Source organism: Hipposideros armiger, unplaced genomic scaffold, assembly GCF_001890085.2.
Source record: "Hipposideros armiger isolate ML-2016 unplaced genomic scaffold, ASM189008v1 scaffold_207, whole genome shotgun sequence".
In the NCBI taxonomy this organism is placed as follows: domain Eukaryota; kingdom Metazoa; phylum Chordata; class Mammalia; order Chiroptera; family Hipposideridae; genus Hipposideros; species Hipposideros armiger.
The window spans coordinates 837,015-853,411 of NW_017731557.1; the positions used below are offsets into that span (position 1 = coordinate 837,015).

At 39.8% G+C, this 16,397-nt stretch overlaps 1 protein-coding gene across 3 annotated transcripts in view; it reads left to right on the plus strand.

The window, feature by feature from the left end:
- The first annotated feature begins 200 nt into the window (after positions 1-200).
- The window catches only part of TTC27 (tetratricopeptide repeat domain 27), a 163,072-nt gene continuing 146,875 nt past the window's right edge, over positions 201-16,397 (plus strand). Inside the window, exons 1-5 of one of the 3 annotated variants that reach the window (XM_019653796.1) lie at positions 201-462; positions 1,526-1,703; positions 5,752-5,881; positions 10,962-11,102; positions 15,543-15,645. In XM_019653796.1, coding sequence (XP_019509341.1) covers positions 363-462; positions 1,526-1,703; positions 5,752-5,881; positions 10,962-11,102; positions 15,543-15,645 — 652 coding nt within the window. In that variant the 5' untranslated portion in view covers positions 201-362. The remainder of the gene's footprint in view (positions 463-1,525; positions 1,704-5,751; positions 5,882-10,961; positions 11,103-15,542; positions 15,646-16,397) is intronic. The other 2 variants (XM_019653797.1, XM_019653798.1) reach the window with 2 other exon arrangements.

The window sequence follows — 16,397 nt, forward strand, 5'->3', positions numbered from 1 at the left end:
CAAGGACTCCACGCCCTCCACGGCTTCTACAACTCGCGGCAGCACCCCTGTGGGGCAGGGCTGAGGTTCGCCGCGCCCTCCAATCCCGTCCTTTCCCCGCTCGAGGCGGGGCATCTTCACTGGGCATGCTCAGTACCAAGCACTTGGATTGGTTTCCTAGCGGGAAACCGGAGCTGTGTGTTTTTCCCAGGGTGCTCAGCGCTACTGTCATGGCCGCCCCCCTGGGCTGATATCCGCACATGGGGTTCTAGAGCTGTGGGTGTCTCCAAAGGAACTGTAGCCACTAGATTTTGGCGTCTTTGGACCCTCCTCCTTTCACTTTCTTTTGTTGACCCTTTTGGCAACTCGCTTTGGATGGGGCGATGACTGGGGTGATGTGGACCCCGGAGCTGGCAGTTTTGAGGGGCTTCCCCACTGAGACTGAGCGGCAGCAATGGAAGCAGGAGGGAGTCGCAGGCTCAGGTGAGGGAGACGCACCTGCCAGGGATTTAGGCCAGCGTGAGGACTCTGAGGAGAAGGGGTGGCAGCGGCTAGGTTTTCATCTCTCCTTGTTTTATTTTTTTTCTACCAAAATCTTGCTGATTTCTTAAGGCTTTGTGTTGTTGTATCCTTGACATGGTGGATGTGGTCCTCAGGCCCCTTGCTTGTCCTTATCCCAAACTTCTCACTGCCCTGGTTCAGTAATAACAACAATGGCAATGTCAGTTACTTTTCTAAGCCCTTAACATTTATTTAGTCGTTTAATCCTCATAATAGACACGTAAGGTAGATGATGCTACGTTCAATCCCATTTTGCAGATGAAGACATTTAAGTACTGATTGGTTAAGTAATTTATTCAGGGTCGCACAGCTGATGAGCAGAAAAGCTGAAACGAGGCAGCAAAGGTGTAATTTTGTGAGCATTGCACATTTACCAGGGAGAGAGTTAAAAGGCACATTTACTAGTGGGATATCTGTTTGTGGGATTTAAGCTGAACCTGGAGGAGAAATAATAACTTAGGACAGTATATAAGTGCTGTGTGTGTGTGTGTGTGTGTACGTGTGTACACAATAGGTGCTTCAGGATGTAGTTTCTGAAGTCTGGTGGTTGGAAAAGTTTCATGGAATGTGCATGGGATATTAGGGGAACAATGAGCAAACCAGCTTTTCTCAGGGAGTATAGTGGGGGTAGGAAGAGCCCCACTGTGAAAGGTCTTACAACCCTGACTACAGAGGCTTTTCTGTTGTCAGTAGGAATCTTTTTGAATTACCAGCAGAAGGGTGAGCATACTTAGTACTGAGTATTATTCCTGGGTCTAACTTCTACCTTACTGTTCATGGTATGGATGTGCTGCTAATTCTAGCAGTGATGTTTGTAGAATCGTGGGAATTCGTTCAGTGCTTTGTGATGGATGTATAGCAAGCATTCTAAGTATATGCTTTTTTATTTACATACTAAAATGGTAGATTTACCTAATAGTGTTATCCTTTACAGTATGAAAAAAATTGTTCTTTTGGACTGTTGTACTAATTTTTTATATTACAGAGACTGGATCTTTCCTACAATTGCTGCTAGAAGGGAATTATGAGGCCATATTCTTAAATTCATTGACTCAAAATATTTTTAATTCAACAATGATGACTGAAGAAAAGATTGATAGCTACCTAGAGAAGCAGATATTAACATTCCTGGATTATTCAACAGATTTGGACAAAATCAAAAGGTAGAAATTTTTTTTGAAGTTTTCATAAAGAAACAGACTCTGACTACGTTTAATAGTGCCTTGACAGTATAAGGCACTGATTTTAACAGTTGTTGAAAAACCTGGTTTTACATTTAGTCAGGACTCATAATGTACCATATAATCCATGTAAGAACTTCTGTCCAGAGGACCATCAGAATGATAAAGTGGTGTAGGATATAAGGATTTTGTGTATGAAACTAGCATATAATTGAGTGGTAACTGCTAATCCACTGAGCTTCCAAATGCTTAAGTCTGATGGTTTTTAGCCATAGGCAAGACTTTAGACCTTATTTCCTTTTAACTGGAAAGCATACACTATCTGTCTTGCTATTTTTTAGATTGCTGAGTAATACTTGCAACTACTTTTATTACCATAATAATAAACCATAATAAAAGTAGTTGCAAGTATTAGGGATCAGAGAGCTTAATGTTTTTATTATGGAACCCTTGGTTTATCTTCTTCCATTAAAGTTTGTGTAATTTTGTAGGATTAAGTATAATGGATAGTTACACAGCAGTAAAACCTAAGTCTTTTAATTTTGTTGTAAATTTGTTAATAAGCTTGTTTCTTTCCTCTACTATCTGTGGCATCCATGTTAAGTTTTAACTGTCTTTAAAATGCATGGAATTTTGTTTTACTATTATTTCTAGGGAGTGGCTCCATGTAGTTCTTCAACAAATAAACCAGCTACTTGCTAGATGTTGAGGTTATGAAGAGGAATAAGACACAATTCGTATCCATAAGGAATTCACAAAAGAATGTTACTGTAGGCATTTTATTTTATTTTGAAAATCAGTATCATTTCTTTTCATTTTTCTGGTTTACTAATAGTTTACATTCCTGCAGTGTCAATCCTGATTCTTTCTTTTTTTCCCTATGCCGTTGGTCGGGAGCCCAGCTTCAGGCTGAGCTGTTGTTCAGCATTTTAGCTGTAGAGGGCAGTGTCACTGGCCCTCATATGTGGGATCCGAACCGGGGCCCTCTGGCATCCCAAGCCAGTTCTTAACCAACGCGCCACTTGGCCGGCCCCAATCCTGATTTTTATTTTGCTGCCTGAAGTGTGTGTGGTATCATAGCAATTAGCTTTGTGGTGCCCATTCGAACACACACATACACACAAATGTGTTATTCGCTGGTAGACAGAGTTCCAGCTTGTCACATAGAGCTGAGAAGAGATATTTCAGTTGCCTCATTTTGAGGAATTTGAAATTCACCTTAAGGATTTTGATTTTTAGTTGTGACAGTTATATTAAGGCTTTAAGATCTTGCTCCACACCTGTTCTTCCCAAGTTTCCTAACTCCTAACTACAAACAGGCTCATTTATCACTTGTTTTTTCTAGTGCTGCTTATTCTTTTCTCTGCTCAGTTGTGCTGCATCCAGAGCTTTATATTGTGGCTCTCAAAGGCTTGTAGGTTTAATTTTTTTTTTTTCCCCCTTGAAGAATCTTCCTTTTGAGGTAGGGCCTAGGGGACATAGAAAGAAGAAAACTTACTTTCTCTTTACGAAACTTCAAGAGTCTCTGGCTGTTATTTGTTAAGAGTTGAATCCCCACCTATTTTTGTCTTAATCCAGGGCTTGGCAAATTATGGCTGGTGGGGCAAAATGGCTAAGAATGGTGTTTACATTTTTAAAGAGTTGTAAAAAAGAAACACATGTGACCTGCAAAACCTAAAGCATTTAATATGTGTCCCTTTATAGAAAAAGTTTACGCACCCGCTTGTCTTAAGCCAAATCAGGATGGAAAAAAATAGGTTTACGTGAAATTTTTGGGGATTTTTTTTAAAGATGTTTTTATTGGGGAATTGGGGGAGGGGAAAAGCATTGGGGAATTGGGGAAGGGGAACAGACAAATTGGTGTCCTTTTGTTCTTCACTCTAGTTGTGGAGGATGTCGCTTCACTGGACCATGTTGTTATTGGATTGTCAGAAAAGTCATGAAGCATGTTTGCAACAGATGGCACTAGTTCTTTTTTGGAAGTACTAGAGTCATTTGCATCTATGTTATTACTGTGTCATTTGACAGCTGACAGTTCTAGCTTCATTCTAAAAAAAAAAATGGAGCGATTTGGTTGAGGTTTGGAGATTTTACAACAAGTTGAAGATGGAAGACTGAACTGCATTTTTGCCGTATTTTACTGTTTTACTTCCATAAAGGGAAGAACGCGCGTCAAGCTTGTGAAAAGTTGCATAAAGTTTACAGTGGCAATGCTTTACAAGAAAGTCAGTCCAACGATGGTTCACGAAATTCTGTGCTGGTGATTTTGATCTCAATGACACTCCTCGGTCAGGGAGGCCCATTGAGGTTGATGACGACAAAATATAGGCATTGATCAAGTCAAACCCACGTTACATGACACGCGAGATTGCAGAAACATTGAACATCCATCATTCAAGTGTTCACGACCACCTGAAGAAGCTGGGATACGTAAGCAAGCTCGATATTTGGGTTCCACATGAACTCACAGAAGTTCATTTGACGGCATGTATAAACATCTGCAATATGCTCATTAAACGTGAGGAAAGCGATCCTTTTTTGAAGCGACTGATAACTGGTGATGAGAAGTGGATTGTTTACAACAATGTGGTGCACAAACGGTCTTGGTCCTGATGTGATGATTTGCCTCAAACGACATCGAAAGCAGACATTCATCAGAGGAAGGTTATGCTCTCAGTGTGGTGGGATTTTAAAGGTGTCGTGTTTTTTGAGCTCCTACCAAGGAACCAAACAATCAATTTGAATGTGTGCTGTCGGCAGTTGGACAGTTTGAACGAATCCATCATCCAGGAATGTCCAGAACTTGTTAATTATAAAAGAGTTGTGTTCCATCTTTACAAAGCGAGACCACACACAAGCGTGATCACCTGTCAAAAATTATTGGAGCTTTGATGGGATGTGTTGCGACACCCACCATACCCGCCTGACCTTGTGCTGTCAGACTTCCACTTGTTTCACTCTCTTCAAAACTCCTTGCATGGTATAACGTTCAATTCAGATGAGGCTGTAAATCAGCACCTTGTTCAGTTTTTCGCAAATAAAGACAGGTCCTTCTATGAACAAGGAATTATGAAGCTCACTGAAAGATGGCAAAAGATTATCGAACAAAACAGGCAATATATCATTGATTGATCTTTGTTCTTCATATAAATAAATGACCTTTGGAAAACATAGACAAAATACGTCTGACTTTTCCCACAACCTAATATTATCATAGTGTTCTTCCCGGGTGAGGCAGTCGCTCACTGGCCATTGGACGGCAGCTCATGCCGGCTGCCGGCCACTCATGGTAGCTCACGGCAGCCCACTGCAGCCTATACCATCGCTGTCGACTCATGGTAGCTCAACTCCAGGTCGAGCTGTTGTTCACCATCTTAGCTGTAGAGAGCACAGTGTCACTGGCCCTTATGTGGGATCCAAACCGGGGCCCTCTTGCTCAGAGCTGGCATCCCAAGCCAACTCTTAACCAAAATGCCACTCGGCCAGCCCTCTTGTGGTCTTTTTGTTATAATACGTGGTAGTACAGCTTTAGTAACATAGTGTTTGACAACAAGTTTTTTTGTCAGTTTTCTTTTGTATAAAATCAGTTTAACATATGTCTTTGGGCAATGTCAGAGCTGTTAAACAGAATGCAAGAGAAGTTACAGGAGCCTGATTAGGATCTGAACTAGAGCTGTTCAAGAGAACTTTCTGTGATGATGGAGATGCCCAGTACAGTGGCCACTAGTCCCGTTTGGCTCTTGAGCACTTGAAATGTGGACAGTTGTGATGAGGGACTAAATTGGAAATTTTGTTTAATTCTAATTAAATTTTAGAAAGCCGTATATGTCTTGTGGTTATAATGTTGGATATTTCAGACCTAAATTGTTTAGGTTTCAGAAAGTTTTTTTTGTCATACTCTCGGATAATCTCAATAAATGTTGGTTGATATCTTAGCATTTTTCTTAATAAAACTGAAATGAAATAGTATGTTTGTGGTTATGCAGTGAGAGTGGATCATGTTCATTTCTTTAACTGTTCTTATATGCAGACAGCAGCTGGTGTTCCTGATTGGAGTGAGCAGTTTGCAGCTCTTTGTTCAGAGTAACTGGACGGGGCCTCTCGCTGATTTACGTCCCCAGGATTTTTTGCCGTCTGTTTTGTTCCAGCGATTCAGTGAGGTATGCTTCTTGGAAATGTCATATATAATCATTGTGTTATTTGTTCTTCAGGAACTGGTCTTTACAAAGTGGAATAAATAATTGGTAGTAAAGAAACATAATGTTATAACTTCCATAAAACCTACTAAGAATGCTTATTCCTTGATCAGATTTTCATTTTCTAGAACTTGCATTGCCAGTTTGAATCTCTTTTTCAGACACCTCCGTTTTATGGAGCTCTGTGAGCTGTTTTTTTTTTAAAGGACAGGTAGCTGAACCGTTGGTTCAGTTGTATATATCACCACAGTTGCATAAAGATCTTTTCTGGCAAAGCAGCAAATCTGGAAATCTGTTCAATTAATTTTGTTGCAGGTAAGTTTTTCTGTTGTGCTTAAGAATGGTTTCTAGGGGTGATTTCCTTTATATTACAAATGCTTTCCTCAAGTGTCTAGCACAGAGGTCTCTATGGTGATAACAGTTCCCATTATCCATACATGAAAATGACATTATTGACCTGCATCAGTACATCATCAGTAGAGCTTGCAGCTTGAATTCCTCAAGAATTTTTGAGCACATAGCATAGGGCTTGGTGAGTAGGAAAGACATGCTCTAAAAAAGGTATGGAAACTTTGATTTATCCAGCTTCTCACAGGTCTTGTACATAGCTGTTAATCACTCAGCCTAGAAAAAGGGCTCCATAGCATCCAAAGCTTATGCAACAAAAGGGACCTATTTACTGTTACCTGGTTTCTCAGAATTGGAATAGCAAATGAAAGGGGAATGGAGTCATTAGAAATAAGTGTTAATAATTTGGTGGTAGGGTGGAGAGAAGAAGTACAAAAGCAGCCATAATCTGAAAGCCAGAAGTATTGGCTCTGTATTCATCAGTTTAGTGAATGACTATATTTTATCACATTAGAATAATTGAAATTCACAATGCTGACCCTAAATCAGGTTAAAAGATCTTCTGTATTTTATGGCTAAGAAGGGAATTTAATCTACACTTTGCAAAGGTTTTCATCCAAAATAGTTAAAATAAAATCTCAAATATTAGGGTACTTAGAGATGCTTCAATTATGCAGAAATTTACTTATCTGCAACATCTCATTCACTCTCTTATGTGTATGAAACAGTTTCTGGCTTCTGCGGCCCTATAGTGTAGCTTAGAAATCCACCAAACAATCAAAGTCATAATATTTACTGAGCACTGATGTGAGGTTCAAGTGGTACTTAATTAACATGTGTTATATTGCTTTGAGAGATTCTGTAGATGAGAAGACTGAAGCTCAAATTGGTGAAAGAAACTGGTCACAGGCCTTATATTAGCTGGGGCATTGGAATCCATATTTTCTGGGTCCAAATCCAGTAGTCTTTCTGCTTTACTAGTTTAGAAGCACCTGTAAAGTCAGGTAACAATTCAAAGCAGTACAGACATGGGTTAATGAGAGACTCAGAAATATTGAAATTAACAGAGATTTTTGGGACGTGAACTTTGTCAGAGAAGACCTCTTAGTTGAGAGTGAACTTTGAGCCAGAACCTGCAGGGTGATGAGGAAATGGACAGGTAGAGAAGAAGAGGAAATACATTTTAGGTGCAGTCACATGGGCAGAAGTTTAGCGGGCAGAAGAGTGTGGTGTTTGTGGGAAAGGGGTATTTTGAGCCTGTTGGAGTAGCAGTAAAAGGTCAGACTTGATGGGATTCAGGCCACACTAGAGAAAACTTTGACTAAGGCCTTGGTGTTCAGTTTTGTTTGTTTGTTTGTTTGTTTGTTTGCTTTTTAATTAGAACTACCTCAGACATTCAAAGAAAAGCATATAAAATGTGTACAGTTAAATAATAAAACCCTGTGTTCCCACTATCCCGCTTGAGAGAGAGAAAAATACCAGGCTCGTGGAACAGAGTTTCCTGACCGCTGTTCCCCGGATGCTGAACCCCTGCACGGCGGTGGCTGTGTGGGGCCGGGGCTGCTGAGAGCCTGTGAACTGGTTTCTTCTGGCTGAGCAGCCCTGTAGTTACCTGGAGTGCACTCCAGATCACACCGTCTTCTACATGTGCTCTGACTGGGAAAAGGCTGGGAAACACTGCCTTCGAATGTCCCCCGTGTGTGCTCCCTGATAGCATCCCCAGCCCGCCTCTTTCATGAGTCAGTCTTCCATTGCTTTTCTCCATAGTTTTAGCACCACTGTGTGTATCCCTAGAAAACATATTGTTCTGCCAGTTTTTGAACTTGATGTAAATGAAACAAATTATATAGTCTCCTGTGATTTGCTTTACTCGATATATTTTTGAAATTGTACCATTATTCATTTTTACTGTTATATAGTATTCCAAGTGTATGACTATACAACAATTCATTTATCTGTTCTACTCTTAAAGGCCTTATGGATTGTTTCCATTTTTTCCCCCTCAATATATTATTTACAACGCTATTAGGAACACATCTTCTGGAAATGATTACAAGAATTTCAAAGCACAGCATGCTTAAAAAATGATAGTATTTGTTTGGTGCAGTGCACTAAATGGAGGAGGCTGTTTTTACTGGTCCTGGGCTCTAGTTGGGCCCCCTGAGGGCTGAGGGGATCAATATTTCAACATACTTGTAAACCCTTCCCAGCACCAAGTGGGGAAGCTCTGTGGTAGTTATATGTGTGAGCAGAGTGGCTGTGCCCCAGGGTGCATGCATGCTCACCTTCACTTGGTAATACCAGGTTGTTTTTAAAAGGATTATACAATGTATACTCTTTACCAGCAATCTGAGGATTTGGCAGATGGAGTGGATGTTTTTAAACGGGGAAATCTTTTCTAGTTTTCATTTTTCTGTGCTGATGCATCTTTCTTAGTTCTTGTGATACACAGATATTTATGGTCATGGAGTATAGTCACCAAAGCCAACTTAATTTTCCCTGCCTCTGACTTATGGCCTTGGTTGGCATTGTCAGCACTGTTCTGTGGTCTCTGGTGCTAATCAGCCCCAGAGGAATAGACCTGAGGGGCCATGTCTGAGCAGTAGGTCACCTCTCACACGTAAAGGGTGATCCCGTGGTAACCTGATTTTATATTAAGTTTATCTCAGGCTTCCAGAGGTTGAATTTTTTCACTATTATGCTGTTAAATATGCGTTTTTATATGTCTTAGGCTCTCTTGACTGAGGAATTGTTCTTCAGGGAGTTGTAACCTTTGCTTTGTCAGTTTTTATTGAAAATATAAACAATCCTCTTTAAAAATGGATCATTTCCAAAACCTCTGGGAGCACATTTAGAACTCATTTGGCAAGACCAGTGTTAGATGACAGGCGTAGGCAGAGGCTGATTTAATAAGCAGAGAGAAAAGCATTTAATTTTTTTCATGAAGATGCAAGACAAAACCAGGAAACTTATTTATTTACTGGTTTATTCATTTAGTCTCTTATTTATTTATTATTATTTGCCTTGTTAATACCATCTCCAGACAGCTTTGAGTTGAAGAAGAGGAGGTTTAGTAACCAAGCCCTGGCTTTGAGTATCAGAGTAATAATTTTCAGGTAGTATATGATGGACTATCTCTGTATAATTTTCACCCTTCTAACTTGTTTAGTTTATCTTTAGGGATTTAATTTAGAAGATAATGATTGAAATTTCTCAACATGATTAGAATAAGAATTCTCTTTCTTAAAGGCATGTCATCTCCGGATTTTAGGAAATAAAGATTGTTATATTCATCCCAATGACCAGATGATTCAACGAGGCTGCAGGTCCAATTGGGCATATTAGGCAGGTTCTGCTCTTGAGTTCTGAAGTCAGTATATTCACGCGTGTCCTCAGTCCCTCTATTTGGAGGTCTTATGTACAAGATCCCTGATCTTTGTGTCCAAGGCTGAGCTCACGGTGAGGTTCTCCAAACCAGGTCCTCTTTTAGGGTCCGTATGTCAGTACACACACCAGCATAGTATCGTGTGTCAGTGAGACGGCTAAAAGTGGTCCATGCCCTGTCCTTAGGCCTTCCCAGTGCTCAGCTCAGCCCTGACCTTGCTGAGGGGCGGGAAGCAGTAGAGTGACCTGTGGAGCAGGCAGCAAGGGTGGTAAGAAGAACATAATTTTAGGAATCGGAATGCTTGGGGTATAATCTTTGTTCAGACACCACATTGTGATTAACTTTTGTCCTCACTTCTAAAATTGAGGCAATTGTAATAACTTCAGAATAGTTCCTTAATTATTGAATTTTTTTTTTAATTTGCCCATGGTGAAGATAGGCGATAATAGTAAACTTTTTGTGTGGTTTGGTAGTGGTCATTCATATTAAGCCTTTGTTCCTCTATTACACTTCTCAGTTTAATCCTTGTAAGAACTCTGTGAGGTATAGATGCTATTATTTCATTTTATAATTGATGAAACTGAGGCTTCAGGTACAAAATTTATCTATGCCCACAAACTAATAAGAAGCAGAAAATGGACACCACCCTATGTTTGTGAGATGAGAGCCCATTTTCCTAACAGCTAAGCATTCTTGCTGTCTGTTCTGTGGCAGCTGTCAAAACGATGCAGTCCACATTTTAGAAACACAGGTGCCTTGTCCACTGTATAAAATCTCTGTTTAGTTGATTTAGTCGAGGAGTGGGTTTTTCACAGGCGTCCCTTTTTTGCAGCTTTCTGTTCCCTCTGTTCCACGGTGTGTGCCTACTCAGACCTTGTTTGGCCCAATAGTCATGATGGAGCAGACATGTTTTGTAATGACATTTGCCAGCTAGTGAAGCGTTTGTGAGGTGTCAGTGTTTAATATAAATACTTTTAACAGAGGGATGCTTTTTATTGAGACAGTATTTGTTGTAAGTAAACCTGTAAAGTCATGCTCCCTCTTCAATACTAGCATTTTCTTGAGTTCTCTGTTCCTCTAAAGTATAAGCAGAAGAGTGGTGAACTGTCAGGGCAGGCTGGATTTGTAGATCCTGAAGGGCATTTTTAATGTTATGAGTCTGTCCAGCGCCAATTGCTGTGTAATAGATGAGTGTCTTTGTTCAAAGCTGGAGTAACTGGAAAGGATGTATTATTACGAGACATGTAAAGATTAATACTATTTTGTTAAATTATATCGTCTCAGAGCTTACGATTTTGTTTTGTTTTTTAGTCCAAAGGACTGGATGCAGTTGTTCTGAGTCTGCTCACTCTAGATGGCGAATCAGTCTACAGCCTGACCGTGAAGCCTATACTACTTCTGTTAGCACGGGTTATCCTAGTGACGGTAAAGCACAAACTGACAGCTCTTCAGGTGAGGGGAGAAAAGGCATCTGGAGAGTCATACCCGGATGTGACTTCCGTGTTGATGAGCATCAGACAGTGTCCTGTGTGATGGTTACAATAGTTTGATACTTTGGTTCTCTAAGTTGTCGTCTAGGTATTTAATTTTAAAATCTGATGAAAATAAGCAAAAACTTTTTCCTCTTATGAGATTCATCTGCTATAAAATGAGATTATGTTGTGCATCTTTAATAGGATTGAATATATGTGCGTAGGCATGTGTGCATGTATATAAATGTTCATTCTCTGAATCTTAAACATAGGTTTAAAAACACCCTTCATAATCTTTTATGAATTTCATGTAAAGATAATGAGCAATAGGTAGAATTTTAGCACTATTGCAGTGGATCTTAATTACTGTTTTCTGGCTCACATCTGACTTTGTTTCATTATTTGGGTTGGATTGAGTAGAGCATTTGTTGAGCATCTGTTACATGGTTTCTTTAGGTCACAAATAAATTAGTGACAAGAAGCACTCATATTCACAGAAAGCTAATAGGCAGTAGGAGGTGACAAAAACCATGAGAGAGATACAATAGCAGTCTTTGGGGGTTTGACGGAGGTGTCAGCTATGCTTTGTGCAGTCTATTCTAACTACTCTGTGTAACTATTAACCCTGCATTGTGTGAAAGCAGCTGTAGACATTATATGAAGCAATGGGTGTGACTGTTGTACCAATAAAGCTTTATTTATGGACACCGAAATTTTAATTTCATATACTTTTCGCATATCACAAAATGTGTTCTTTTTTTTAAAATGATTTAAAAATGTGAAAAACTATTCTTATTTCTTGGGCTGTACAAAAAACAGGTGGCGGGCTGGAGTTGCCCAACAGGGTGTAGTTTGCTTGTTCCTGTTCTGATTGTTGCAGCGTGGGAACACAGACCCTATATTGCCAAAGCAAATCTAAATTTCGTGTGAACCTCCCAATTTCTAAGCATTGGCAGAAAAATTTTAAGAAACACAATATTTCTATGGGCAGAATGTGGACTTGGTTTGTACTATATGAGGACTTACTTTCATAAGCATTTAAATTTAAACAGAAGAGTGAAGGGAAGAAGTGATGTCTGTATCAGCAACTCTCATGAGAGACGGAGTTTTTATCTGGATTCAGTTGCACTAGAAGGGTTTTTAGTAGATGGGTTTCAACATATCCTATCTTTGATGATTATTATTATTATTTTTTTTTAGTGACATTAGTTTCAATAAAAAAATTTCCCCAAGTTGAACTGAGTTAAATGGTCCTGTAGACCAACTCATACTTGGCGCTAAAGAGAGTATCCCCAAGGCATGAGGCTGCCAGATGGCGTTCTTCTCTTTCTGGTGAGACTAATGGTATCAATGAGGGAGTGATACAGTTTTAAGTTTTGCTGGTGGAAAGACTTTCATCAACAAGCATGTCAAGCATCATTTGAATAAAGATACACATGTACTATCAACAATTTAGGAGAACAAGTTAAGCTGTGAACTGCTGGTTGTGGAAGTCATCCTTGGCAGGGTTGGAGAGATAGTTACCTGAAATTCTCGGTAGATGCTAAACAACTTCTGACTTCAGCTTAAAACCCTGTTTGCTTATTGCACATCACCACACAAAGATCATTCTTTGCTGAAATCTTGCCTTTCAATGGAAACATTAAAGTTTTTTTCCCTTTGGGTCTTGACTGGATCATTCTCTAAATGATAATGTTAAAATGACTTCTTTGATAAGTGAAGATAAAATGATGAAGCAGCGCATACTGATCCAAGTTAATTTCAGTCTTTTAAATTAACTTTGAATAAGTTGGCTCCTAAGAAATGTATCAAGTTATTATGATAATATTTTTGTGGGACTATAAACGATGATTTCCCTCTACCCTCTGATCTGTGAAGCACGTAGACCAATATTAGTAATATGTAAATGTTGAGTGAAAAGAGTCTTGGCTTTGAAATCAGACCAGAGTCTGTCTGGCTCAGCCACTGAGCACCTGTGTGACCTTGTGCTCGTTAATTTCTCTGAATACCAGTTTCCTTATTTATGAAATGGAGTAAGTCGGCAAGCGTTGATTGGGTGCCCTGCGAGTACACGATGCTGCTCGCCTTCTAGGAGGTTGTTGAGTCGTGTGACTTCTCAATCAGGACATTCTGTGATAAGTCCTTCAGTCAGGAGGCAGGATCTAGAGACCATCTAACTCAAGGCTGCACGTTTTTTTTTTGTTTTGTTTTTTTTAACGCCTCAAATTTTCTATTAAGCAATTCTCGGAAAATAGAAAAAGATGCTTTTCTTTTCTAGTAGAAAATAGGATATGCTTTATTTGTTTCACACTCCCCCTTCTGTAGAAGGACTTTGGGCTAAGAGTTACAATAGTTCACAGATCTGATTTTTAAGAGTTCAGCATCTTACGTCGTATGTTTTCTTAAATGGGCAATCTCTTTGGATCTATCTAAATTCCCATGTCTAGAAAAGGAAAGAATAGGCTGCCAAACCTGACTCACTTATTGCTGACAGCAGATAAGGGACAGATAAGTGATATGTAGACTGACTTCATTAGCTTTACTGATAGGAAAAGAATGAGCCAACACCTCAGGGAATTGAATTAAAAATGATGTGAAACTTCTTTCTGTTAGATAATTCTACCTTTACTTACACGGACTGAGGAAACAGCATTAATAATTAGAAAGGGTTTTGTCATAGAGTCAAAATTCATTTGTGATTGCATCATTGTTGAGGCAGTTGTGTGTAGAAAGGAACCAGGCAGTTTCACCCCTTAATCAAATGCAGAAGTTGAAGTAAATTAGTGCTTTTGGTAATTAAGCATGATCTCCTATTTGTAGGGATTGCTTTTAAAAATAAGAGAAAGATTAATTCCTCACACCTTCATGCAATATAATTCAACATCACCTAGTTTTAATTAACTTAGATGATCCAATGTGTGATCATACTTGATACTTGAATGAGTCGATGAAAATACTTATTGTAACTGTACACACACGCACGTGCACAGAGGAAGAGTTATGAGAATATGAACCTTTGTCCTGGAGTTTCTGGGGAAGGAGGCAGCAGGAGAGAGACTCTTCACGGTTTGCTTTTGTACTGGCTTGTTGTTCATTGTTTTTCTTTATTTAGATAAGGATGTATTGAACAAGTAAGAACAGACATCAAAGAAAGAAAAAGTGATTGTGTTCTCAGCCTGTGCGTTAGTCAAGGCCTTGCAGTCTCTACTCTCAAAAAATGAATGGACCAGGTAGAGTTAGAGACCTGAAAAGCAAGAACCATCCAATGCGGTGCTAACTTCTAAGAACAGTATAGAGACCAGTGGGTGCTGCGCTAGTAGGACCAGGCTTCATGGAAGAGATTTCACAAACGTGTAGAAGCGATCTTCCCAGTTTGGAGGAATATCTGAATCCAAGGCATTTTTTTTTTTTTAGATTTTTATTGGGGAATTGGGGGTTGGGAACAGTGCTAGGGAATTGGGGGAAGGGGAACAGACAAGTTGCTGTCCTTTTGTTCTTCAGTCTAGTTGTGGAGGACGTTGCTTCACTGGCCCAAGTTGGCACCATCATTGCGCTCTTCCCAGGCGAGGCAGATCAGTCACCGCCTTCTGGACGGCTGTTCACGGTGGCTGCTGGCTGCTCACGCTGGCTGCTGGCTACACACGGTAGCCCATGGCAATCCACTGCAGCAGAGGCTGCAGCCTACACCATCACCGGCGACTCAGGGCAGCCCAGCTCCAGGTTGAGCTGTTGTTCAGCATCTTAGCTGTAGAGGGCAGTGTCACTGGCCCTCATATGTGGGATCCGAACCGGGGCCCTCTGGCATCCTCAGCCAGTTCTTAACCAACGCGCCACTCGGCTGGCCCAAATCCAAGGCATTTCTTACTTTGTAGTTTGTGCAAAATGCATTGTTTTCAGGAGGATGCAGAGATGAGTAAGACGTGATTTTTCATTTTGTTGGATGGATGGCAGATAACACTGAAAGCTGGGGGTGACATACATGACTACAGTGGAATGTGTTTGCAAAGGGTGGTACAGATAATGTGCTGGAAGTGCAGATGAGGGGAAGTGGCACCCCCACAGGAGGCTCCGTGGGAAGCTTCTTAAAACTGTTGGTACTTGGGTTCTGGTGCTGACAGTGCCGCAGCAGAGCAGGGTTACTGCAGGAGACATTTTAAAGGAGGAGATGGTGAGTTCAAAATGGCATCAGTGAGCCCCATTGGCTAGCGAGACAGGCTTTGAGAGAGGAGAGGAGAGTGGGTTATTCTTATGGGAGACAGAAGTAGATTTGGGGTTATTACTGAAGACGTAGCAGTGGATGGGTAAGCTTATGGAATAAGTTCAATTTCACAAATGTAAAAAAATTTCTAAAAATATCAATTCATGTAAATTTTTTTTCCAGAGTCCTTTATTTCAACTTCCATGGTGCTTTCTTTCCTAGAGCTTGCCATGGTGGACTTTGAGATATGTGAATATTCATCAGCAGTTGCTTGAAGAACGCTCACCTCAGCTTTTTGCTCTTGCTGAAGATTGTATTGATCAAGGTATGTGGCAGGTTTTTGTTTGATGGGGCATGTAGCTCTGTTTGAATTTCTTGGCTGACACATTCCTTTTTAGCTTATTCTTTGATAGATAATAGTGACTTTTTTTAAGGTTGTTTTTGTTTCTCTTTTTTTCTGGAGGTAGAATGTCACAAATTATTAGGCTGTCAGATTACAGAAATTCTTTTTACCTTGGAGTTTTTAAAAAAGAGACCACAGTCATTTATATTACCTATTTAGAAAGAATGATTTGTTCTATACAGGTCACCATGATTTTATCACAAATTGCTTAAAGGTATTTTAACATTTTATGTTTTTGAATCGAAGAAGCTTCATTGGAAACAAAAATAAACTCCCTTTATTAAAAAAAAATCCTTAACTAATTTGAGCTTGAGTAAACTGTGCCAAATTACACACAGAATAGGAAATTACTTATCCTGCATCCTATTGAAAACATGAAGAAAGGCTTTGTTTTTTTTAAATGTTTGGTAGAAAATACATTTTACTGAGGATGATAATGGGTAGAGAGACATTTTTACATTTTGTTTTATTATTTTTTTATTGTAACATGTAGTGTACATATAGGAAAGTGCCTAAAATATATATAAGAAATTTACCAAATAATTGTAAACCACACACCCATGCAAATGCCTCCCGCTGCCTTTGTTGCAGATGCCCCTTGTGTTTTCTAGGGAAGTGTTTGGAAAAAGAGGGAAAACCTTGGGTGCCTTGACACTTGGTTTCCCTGGGCTTCT